The following is a 10,645-nucleotide window of genomic DNA, read 5'->3' as shown; positions in this document are numbered from 1 at the left end:
CTACGTTTCAATGTACACCTTTGACAGTTTGCTTGTTTTAGGATGAATTAGTCACTGGATTTTAGTTTATATTTTAATGCGTGTGTCTGCGTGTGTAATGGCAGTAGCAACATTGTTTGCCTATTTTGAGGGTGTGATTTGGTGTCCCCAAAAGTTGGCTGGATCAAGCAATCCCCAAGTGCTAGATACAGAGTTTTGCATTATTATTGCATAGCTGTAAATTAGATTTATTTTTTTTTTGATGCAATGGCCCGGGCTACCCTTGTTGAGTATAGACAGCATAATTCAAGGATTCAGAGGAAAAAGCTGTCTGAAACCCAGGTGCCAGATACCCTGGGTGGTGGCGGGGGGTGGGGGTGGGGGGTTCACAATGCTCTCCCTCCTCTACTGTGAGCTGTGGTCCTGGTTTTTCTGTCGGATTGCCAGTGGCTACCCAGCAAGAGTCAGCTTTCAATTTACGTAAAATCTACCTCAGTTAAGCTCTGTCTCCAGCACCTTCGCGTAGCTCCCTCCCCATCAGCTCCCCCGTAAAGAGCCGCCCACCACGAAGGAGCAGCGGAGCAGCTACTCCGTCCTAGCTCCAAACGCAGCGCCCGAGGAGCCAGGAGCAGGAGAAGCGCGTGCCGTGCCCCAAGTGCTGTGCCCGCCTCCTTCCCTGCTTGTCCCGGGGCTGGACCTGAGCCGGAGGCTGCGGCATTGGGGGCTGAGCCATCTGCTGCAGGAGACAAAAGCTGGCGAATTGCTTTGCACTCTCCTTGAAGTGCCTGGGAGGAAAGAGCTGCGGTGCCGGGAAATGCTGCAAGCTGCCTGCATGGTCCGTTTGCTTTGAAAGCAGTGATCTCGGGATTTGTTGTCTTTAACAATAACAAAAGGTGGATGGATTTCGAGGGCTAATTCTTCTTCTTCTTTTTTCTTTGGAGCCATGACTCCCCAACCTGGATGGCGGGCAATGCGAAGGCATAAGGAATTATAGCCCGGGGCTGAGCCACGTTTGTTTGGGCTGGGATGAACTTTTGGCGCCCGGGGTGCCACCCAATGACAGACACACAGCCGGAGCACGCAGTGTCGGAAACAGCCACGTTCCTGGGCATACCTTAGACGAGCTTCTGGCCCCTGGCAGCGATGGGCGCTGCGGCCGCCGCAGTTTTGTGAGACCAAAGTGCAGTGCAGGTAATGGCTGTTGCACCAAATGCCTTTTCGCTGTCTGTCCCTGGTCGCGTTGCTGCGTGCTGTTCGTTGCATTTTAACGGGCAATGTGTGCCCTTGCAGAGGAGCCCCTGGGGGTGGGTGGGGGGAAGAGTTGGAAAAGTGCCTGATTAACTCAAACAAACGCACGCCACTTCAGCCACTTTGGATGTGGTGCTTTCCTTCCCTGGGCTGCTTGAAAGCCTCAGGCTGTAAAGGTGAAACGCTGCCTGAATGCAGCTGGGGTGGGTGGGTGGGTGTCACCTCCATGCAATAGGGCCTTGTTTTATTTCTCTCTGTTTGTTCGGTGTTCACTGTCTGGCTGTGTAGGGAATGGACTCCCTTCCAGTCGGCCTCGGTGAATTAGGGGAATTCTTCCCTAATGGGAAGCATCTGCCCTGAAATAGGCTAAGAAGGGAAGCCTCCCACCCCCAGGCTTTCTGAGATTCCTGGTGCAGCAGCTCCAGCAAATCGTGCTGCTGAAATAATCCCTCGGTGACGGAAACCTGAGGCCACCGTGAGAGGCCAGATACTGGCTTTGGGCTTGCAGTCCTTCCCCCGGCGGAGCTCCCGGTGACATCGCAGCGGTGTCCGCGGAGAGCCACGCCAGGAGGCTGTGTCGCTCTCAGCTCACTTTGTTACAGGGGGGGTCCCCACTTCCCCTGCACCAGTGGTGGTCTCCCAGGTGCGCCCTCCCCTAGTCAGCCACTCAGCTCCCCAGTGATGCTGTCACTCATACCTGGGCATTGTCAGTGCCCCCCCCCCAGTGCAGTTTCGGGAGAGGGGCCACCTCATGCCACTGTTGGGGAGACTGAGGCCCGTTGGTTCTCACTCCGCTGTGAACAGTTGAAAACATCCCTCTGGTCTGTGCCAATCAGAGGAGCGAGGGACCTGCTACCTCAGACCTGAGCCAAACTACGACTGCACGGAGCCATGCTTGTGGGGAGTAGAACCAGCCCTGGCAGGAGGTGGGGCCTTAAACTCTGCTAGTGTAGGCCGTTCTGGAAAGAATTCCAAGTAGAGCTGGCCAGGGGCTTTCCGCATCTCTTCCCCTTGCATCCCAAATTGCACCCTTTGCTCTCCAAGCTGCTCTTCCCTTGCTCTGCTGATTGTGTGTGCGCTCTGGGGAGGCGGCGGTGTCTTAAATGCTTTGTACCATGGGCCCCTTCCCCTCACCCTGCCACTCATGATCGTGCAATATTCCTGTGGCAACTGCATATTTAATTGTATTGATTGTGACAATGTCTTGTCCTCTTTTGGGGGGGTGGGAATCACACTTTTTTGTTGTTGTTCATTTCCACTCCCCTCCCACATGTTCTGTCTCTCTGTTTTCCTGGCATATGCTTCTCTATAGGTGAACTCTATAGGTGTTTGATTCTTCTCTCCCTCTGTATGTGCAGTCTCAATCCTTCTTCCATCTGCAACACTCCCATGCAGCCCCCTCCTGTGAATATGTGTGTTGCCCCCTGATTCTCTTCTCCTGTGCCCATGCTGTCCAGTTCCCTTCTGTCCTGCATACACTGCTCACTCAGCTGCCTGGTTCCCAGCTCCCCTAAATATACTGCCCAGTAGCCTGTTCCCCTGCACACAATTCCTAGCTATTTGGTTGCCTCCTTCCCTACACATAATGGCCACCTGCCTCATTCCTTGGTCCACTTGACATGCTGGCAGACCTACCTGGTTCTATTCTTTCTGCTCCCATTCTCAGATTCCCATTTCAGGGAAATTCTCAATTTCCCTGAAAGGGGTTTCCAAAGAGGATGGATCTAGACTGTTCTCAGTGAAACCAGATGACAGAACAAGAAGTAATGGTCTCAAGTTGCAGTGCGGGAGGTTTAGGTTGGATATTAGGAACAACTTTTTCACTAGGCGGGAGGTGAAGCACTGGTATGGGCTAGCTAGGGAGGTGGTAGAATCTCCTTCCTTAGATGTTTTTAAGGTCAGGCTTGACAAAGCCCTGGCTGGGATGATTTAGTTGGGGATTGGTCCTGCTTTGAGCAGGGGGTTGGACTAGATGACCTCCTGAGATCCCTTCAAACCCTGATATTCTATGATTAATGACTCCTAGTGGTGGCTGGCAACACCACACTCACTTGTGTTTCCAGTCCTTCTGTTTTCTCTCATGGTATGTGGCAGCAGCTCCTTCTGGAGAGAAAAAGGTAATTGCTCCTTGTTTACACCTGCCTCTACAGGGGTTTGGGCTCTTCCACAGTCTGAGAAACACTGGTCTAGTGATTACAGCTGGGGACTAGAAGTCAGAACTCCTTGGGTTCCATTATTTACTCTCCCACTGACATATTCTGTGATGTTGGAGAAGTCAGCTAATCATCTGCAAAATGAGAAGAATGTTTCTCTAGTTAACAGGAGTGTTGTAAGACTCAATGAATGTTTGGGGAATAACTGAAAAGTTAAATATCATTATTAGTTACAGAAATTGTGGTTAATGATGAAAACATCAGAAATGAATCATGAAACTGAGGTTACAGTAAATGTAACTCCTCTTAAAGAAATGAATCCTATATCAGTTTAAACTTTTTGCTTTTGGTAACTTAAAGTTATTTAGACTCTTAATGGGACTTAGGTGTCTAAATACCCCATGGAGATCTGGGCCTTAGGTTCTCCTTTTTGTTGGTGGTGGTGGTTTTGTCCTTTCTGTCCCAAATCTACATCTTGACGTATATATCAAGGCCTCCAAAGAGATCTTGCCAAAAGAGCAGTGCCTCTTGTAGGACATTTCTTTGAGTTCCCTAAATTTAACAAACTGATCCCTTTCTATTGATAAAATATATTATGAAGACTCTGATTTATCTCTTTCCAAAAATGTCAAATGTTTTTTGTGTTATTGGGCTAAATAATATTTAGAATGCTTAAAAAGAGAGGGATTTTTGTACTGCACTGAAAGGGGAATAAATTTTCCTGCAAGTTAGTAAATATTAGGTGGATATTTTTCAAAATTTAACAATATCAATTTGTGAGAATTTTGCATGATTGTTATTCATTTTATTTTCTTAAATGGAGAAAAAAATGCAATCTATAATTTCCCACTTAGAAGTTTAATTCTTGATCTTGCTTAGCAAGTCCTCATGTTGTTGTAACTTCTGTTTGACTCCTGCAAGAATTATATGAAAGAAAATGGAGGTTTAGTACTCTTCAAAAGAAAATGAAATGTGTAAGGTATTTTAACATGACAACTTTCACTTAAGAGAATACCTGAATAAGTGCATAGTTCTTACACATGTTATGAAGTGTTTTTGTTGAGAATAATAACTGTCTTATTAACTTGACCACAGACATTTGAGAAACCTCTTCACATTGATGGGTCTCTTCTTTGAATTATAATGGTTTGCATATGATGTTGGTAGGAAAATGGCAGTCGTATTGTTTGCAGATTTAAGAAATTTGACTTTTATACTAAGGGTAATATCTTGATGAAGGCAATACTGGATGAGTTTTTAATATAGCTGAAATCCACAAGCCACCATAGACTTGGATGAGTGTCCTTCATTGTTACACTGGGTTGTACAACAATAACAACAAAATTAATAATAAGTTGCCTTTATGTGGCACTTTTCATCTGAAGAACTCAAAGCTCTTCATAAAGGTCTAACAATTAGAACTAAATTTTTCAACTTGTTTGCTTGAAGCTAGTCTCTTCAAGCCATAATTAGTCACCCAAGTAAATTATCTGATTTTCTAAAGTGCTCAGTCCTCAAAGTCAATGACAGCTGCAGGTTCTGAACAGCTTTGTAAAATGTGGATCGTTACTGAGGTGCCTTAATATGAATTTAACAGCTTAACTTCTGGAGTCCAAGTTTTTAAAATGTTGGCTTAAATTTTATAGATGTTAAGGCCAAACTTTTCACACTTGGGAGCTTAAACTTCCTCCTACATCCATGTTTAGGCCTCTAAATAAGTGGCTTGGTTTTAGAAGTCCTGATTATCCATAGCTCCCATTGAAAGTTTTGGCTTAAATGACGTTGCATACCAACATCAGACAACAAGTGAGAGGTAAAGTGACAGTCCAGATGTAATGATTCCTAGTTCTCTGCCCTAAGCTACTAGAGAATGCCTTCTCCCATAAAAGTTATATGTGTAAACCAAAAGTATACAATATTTTACCACAGAGAAACAGAAAATTAGTATAATTATGGTAAAATAGAAATGAGGGGAAAAGTTGACTTTGAAATAGCAAAGAATAGCTTGAAAGAAAAGCTCTTTTTGCACCATATTTCACAGACTTTTGCCTAAATTGCCTATCAGATTGCATAGAAATAGATTTGTACAAAGTTTTCTTTATTTACATTTTCTCTATTCTATAGCTTAGTCAGGAAGCCTTAAGAAAAGTAGCTCCTACAGAAGCCATCATTTAAGTGATCATGCTCTACAAGTGTGTTTACAAAGATAAAAACATTTTCTTTTACAAATAAAACAGATACAGCGAAATGAAGACAACTGACAAGATGCGAAAGAGGGCAAATTTTGGGGCACTATCCGTGGTGCTGATTGTGTCTCTGGGGCTTCCACAAATCGCTTTTGCATGTCCACGCCCATGTGCCTGTTACGTTCCCACTGAAGTTCACTGCACATTTCGATCCTTGGCAGCAGTGCCAGCAAGAATCTCTAAACATGTGGAAAGAATCAATTTGGGGTTTGTATTGCAATTTTACTGAAGTGTTTTACATTTTCTGTGTATAATCCTATATAGCTCAGCACACATGCTGCAAGATGAAAGTGTTATGTATCTTTGCTGAGAAGAATTGCAATTGTGGATGATTATTGATAACTGCTTGAGTTCAAAATGACATCAGAGTCACTGGTAACAAGGAAGTTTTGGTCAAGCCTAATTTTCCAAGTTCGGTTCCCATTTTTTTCAAACAAAACTTATTGTGATGGGAATTATTATTAAATGCTATACACATATTTTAATAGCATTTTATGAACATTGGTAAGACAAATTCAATGTTTTAAAGTCTATACAAATGAGTATTTTACCTGAGATTATATTTTATTAGGAATGTCTGGAATAAGACGCATTTTAGAGAAATATTGCACCCAATAGGAAATTGATAACTGCACTGGTAGTAAACTGTTTTGCACAATAACTTTAGAACAATACTAGAAACCAGAAAAAGTCTATAATTTATGAGTGATAGTTTGGATGTTGATATAATTGCTCTACTGAAGTTGGAAAAAAAGGATCTCTTCCCATCTTAGACTAATTCTGTACATCAAATAATATTCATTTTAGAAGAGGACCTATTTTTATACTGCATCCTATTATAGTTTCATAGGTTTTTTAGTCTTTCCACTGCCCATTCTGAAATCAATGGGACTGCTCACAGAATAATGTATAACTCCCACAATACAGAGGGGATGCCTAGTTAGGACAGCATTATTGCTCCTTTTCATTGCTCCAGTGGTGCAAAAGGCTATAGAGTTGGCCCAGATCGGGTCTGTGATTATGTCAGACCATCTGCTATTACTATAATTTTTAATGGGCCCCATTTAGAAAATAAATTTTATGCACAAATAAATGGGAAATAAATCTTAAATTACATTAAACAGATATGGTACCCCAGGGAGTCATTTGAGTTGTTGTGTCAAAGCTGTAGCCAAACAAGCTGAAATGAAGAGAGGTTGAATTCTGTCCTGCCATGTGTGCACTGCTCCAGTTGGCCCTAAAACTTTTGGTGAATCTTTGGTTGGAAAATGCAAAAATTATTGAACGTTCACAGGAGTCATTATTAAATAAAATTATATCCAAAAATCTATGCTAAAAGAATAATATGGTTGCAAAGTCAAGCACTTAAAATTTAGGAAGTGCCAGAGTTAAGGTTGCCTGTGAAAGGTTAATTTCCCCCCTTGTGCATATGCATTATTAGACAATCTTTAATTACATGATTTCACTGATTATTTTTTGCACTGAAAATTTACAAAATAATTCAGTCTGAGGCAAACACCTGACATGGAAAATTTCAGCCCAAACAGTTAAAGTCTGGCAAGCATGTGAACAGCATTTTAGATGGAAATTTTTAAGCAACCTTACCTATAGACATCATTACTAGATCTACCTATAACAACTGTGTGGAGGTCTTGCCCTAAAGATCTGCTCATGGAGGGCACCATCAATATGGGGGGTTTGCCTCCTTATATGGAAAAGGAATAGAGAATTGGACATCTCCATGGCAGCACTCCCAGCTTTCTTTCCCCAGACAAATGGCCCATTCTGCACTAGGTGGGGGAAAATCTTACCTCCCAGTCAGAATGGTTTGGTAGGAGTTCAGGTTTAGGCCCCTCTTGCAGGTTTTATCACAGGGAGGAGAGAGATTCTCTATTATTTGGTTGGTTTACCCTTTATTTTGTGAATGAACTTAGTTCTCATGAGCCAGACATAGTAAAGACAAGCATTATTCAAGCTTTTATAAACAGTTCTGTCTTAGTCCTTATTTACAGTAATCTTGTTCTACTAATCTTTGGACTGTCTTAGTCATATATTTGAAATCATGATGCTAAGTGTATTGCTGTTGTTTTTAGAATTAGGTGAAAGTTTTTGGCTAAAACATTTTCAGCAAAAAATGAAGATTCAGCTACACCAATTCATTTTGTGAATTTCCGTCACTTTTGCCAATTTATTTCAGTCGGGAAAAAAACGATAAAACAATCAAAACATTTAGTTTTGATATTTTCAGAACAAAATGATTCAATTTTTTCAGCTTGAAATTACCGGTAATTTTCATTGAAAAAGTCCTTTAAGTTTATTTTTTAAAAATCCAATAAAAACATGTTAAAATGGTCAAAATTAAAATGACATGTTTTGATTTTGTTGAAACAAAACCTTAAATTAAACTTGAAACTATTTTTTTTTCAATTGTAAGAATTGCCAGTGAACTGCAAAATCTGTTATTAGCACAGCTCTCGTTATTAATTATGATTTTTGGGCCAAATCCTCAGCTGACCTTCAGAAATTAACATAGCTGTGCTGATTCAGACCAGCTGATTATCTGGACTACTGTTTTTCAGTGACAATGGTGTGGAGGCTTTTTGTTGTGCATAGATGGGAACTAGGATGAAAACACTAATGTTGTGTCTACACAGGGGTTTAATCTGAAGCTTTTTGATGCGGGTCAGGTAACTCACAGTACACAAGTTTCACCAATAGCATGCACCCAAAATGCTTGCTCCATTTTCATTTCACATCAATGAACACACAGCTGCAGTTTGCTGCCAGCTGAGGGTGTAGTGTTCTCCAAGGATGTCCCATGGTCCTTCACTTCACTGCTGAGCAGCTTGCATTCTGGGATTATATTTGCTGTGAATTCGGAGATGTCAGATAGGTTCAGTTCTTTTTTTTAAAAAAAAGTCACGTTTCCAGTGTCTCTACCCCGTGCTTTCTTTCTGGGCTGATTTGTGCCATTTTCAAATTCCTGTTAGCCATATGGCCCCAACAATGCTCTGTGCTGCTATGGTGACGTGAATATGCGCAGGCTGCTTGGGCTGTATTACAGCTCTCAGAGCTGGACAAATTCGGCATTAGACTTTGCCTGTCACATCAATGAGCTGCGGGACCAGGACAATATTTGATAGCAGTAGCAGCAGCTTCTCTGGCATCAGGAGGGAGGAGGAAGAACAGGAAGACACCAAGCTGTTGGAACAAGAGGCCTGGTTCTGGATCTGGATGACCAGCAATAGCCAGAGAACTTCAAAATGGGGAGAGCTACCTTTTTGGAGATCTGTAGAGACCTGACTCCAGAGATTCAGCAACAGTATATCAACATGTGAAGCCTCATACCTGTGGAAAAATGGGTCACTATTGCCATCTGGAAGCTGACCACCCCAGAAGGTTCTTGCTCTGTAGCCATCCAATTGGGCATAGGAAGATCAGCTGTTGGGACCATTCTCCTAAAGGTCTCATATGGCTTTGATAAGGTGCTGTCTAATTAGGTCATGAAACTGAGTAACACTCAGGAAATTATTGATGGCTTTGCATGCATGAGGTTCCCAAAGTGTATTGGGGCAACTGATGGAACTAATATGCCTATCATTCCCCACCCTCCAGGGCAGAGAATGTACAAACAGAAAGGGGTATTTCTTCATAGTGCTCCAAGGACTGGTGGACCACTGCGGCAGGCTTCAGACAAAATTGCAGAGAGGGTCCATGATGCTAAGGTCTTTCAGAACTCAGTACTGTTTAAACTATGGAGAAAGGACTGTTTGTCCCAGGAGCTTGGTGGCCATTAACGGTGTGGAGGTTTGTCGGGTTATTCACTGCAGAATGGTAGTTGAGTGTGCATCTGGCTGTTTGAAAGACGGATAGGACTGTTTATGGAATAGGTTGGAAACAGCAGAAAAAAAAATGTTCCAGCCATTCTAACAGCATGTTGTGTTTTGCACAATATTTATGAGAGCAAGAGAGGAAGCTTTACTGAAGGGTGGGAGGCTGAGGCGTGGAAACTTGCTTTGTGGTTTGAGCAGACCTCAAGGAGTTCCATAGAGTTCCACAAACGTGCTGGGGGCATGCTGTCAGGGGTGCCTATTGTTCATATATTGAGCCTCCTGCCTGAACATGTTAGCCCATGGAGGGTGTGGGGATGCAGATTGTGGGTGGGTGGTTGAAGTGCCACATTCCTATGTGCTCTTGTAAAATCCTATGAATTATTTCAGCTTTATTTAAAGGATTTTTTGTGTTAAATGCAATCAAGAGTCTTGGATTTATTGTAAGCAGTTTTATTATGAAGTAACAATAAACAACAATAGTTAAGTTTTAATGAAAACAATGGAATAATAATATCTTTGTATTTGGAAAAACATTTAACTAACCAAACTTCATAAATAACCAGCTATACACAAACCTTTAATTACTGCAGCAGTATAAACAAAACTCAAAGTGCTACAGTTTTGTGAAGGGCATAAAGTTAGGCACATGTATACGCTTTGTTTCTGGCTCTTCTTGTCCTCATCAGTTGTGGGTTGAGTGCTCGGGGCTCAAAAGAGCTGGAGTTCAGGTGAAGTGGGCTTGGTGCCCAAAGGCTGAATCTAAGGGGTTTATGGGAGCCGCTTGGAGTACTGCTGCTGGGATTCAGAGGTTAGGAGTTGCAGCTGGTCCCCATAGCCAGCATTGTCCAGGGGCAGAAGGACATGGCTGAGTTACAAATTATGGGACTGAGGCCTAGCATGACCATGTTTTGCAGAAGGGCATTCTGGCTCAGGACAGCGTCCATGAGTTGCCTCTGCATCTCTGTCTTTTTCCATGCTCTTCTTCACCATGGTGATGCTGTCTTTGGCCACAGCCACTCTTTCCCTGGCAACTGTGACACTGTCCTTGGCTACTGCCAGGCTCTCCTAGGAAAGCTGCATGTATTTCTCCCGTTGGGTCCTTGCGTACAGCCTCCACTTCTCAGCCAGCCTAGTTTTCCTTTCACTCTGCCATGTGTTCTGCAAATGTCTCATTCAGGGTCTTCCT

At 42.8% G+C, this 10,645-nt stretch overlaps 1 protein-coding gene across 1 annotated transcript in view; it reads left to right on the top strand.

The window, feature by feature from the left end:
* The first annotated feature begins 357 nt into the window (after window positions 1–357).
* The window catches only part of MXRA5 (matrix remodeling associated 5), a 35,694-nt gene continuing 25,406 nt past the window's right edge, over window positions 358–10,645 (top strand). The window contains exons 1-3 of the mRNA XM_074966258.1: window positions 358–814; window positions 921–1,170; window positions 5,618–5,833. Of these exons, the coding sequence (XP_074822359.1) occupies window positions 5,628–5,833 (206 nt within the window). The 5' untranslated portion in view covers window positions 358–814; window positions 921–1,170; window positions 5,618–5,627. The remainder of the gene's footprint in view (window positions 815–920; window positions 1,171–5,617; window positions 5,834–10,645) is intronic.

The sequence above is a fragment of the Natator depressus genome, chromosome 1 (assembly GCF_965152275.1).
Source record: "Natator depressus isolate rNatDep1 chromosome 1, rNatDep2.hap1, whole genome shotgun sequence".
Classification (NCBI taxonomy): domain Eukaryota; kingdom Metazoa; phylum Chordata; order Testudines; family Cheloniidae; genus Natator; species Natator depressus.
Note: the sequence above shows the minus strand (reverse complement) of the source record. Positions and strands in the feature narration are given on the sequence as shown.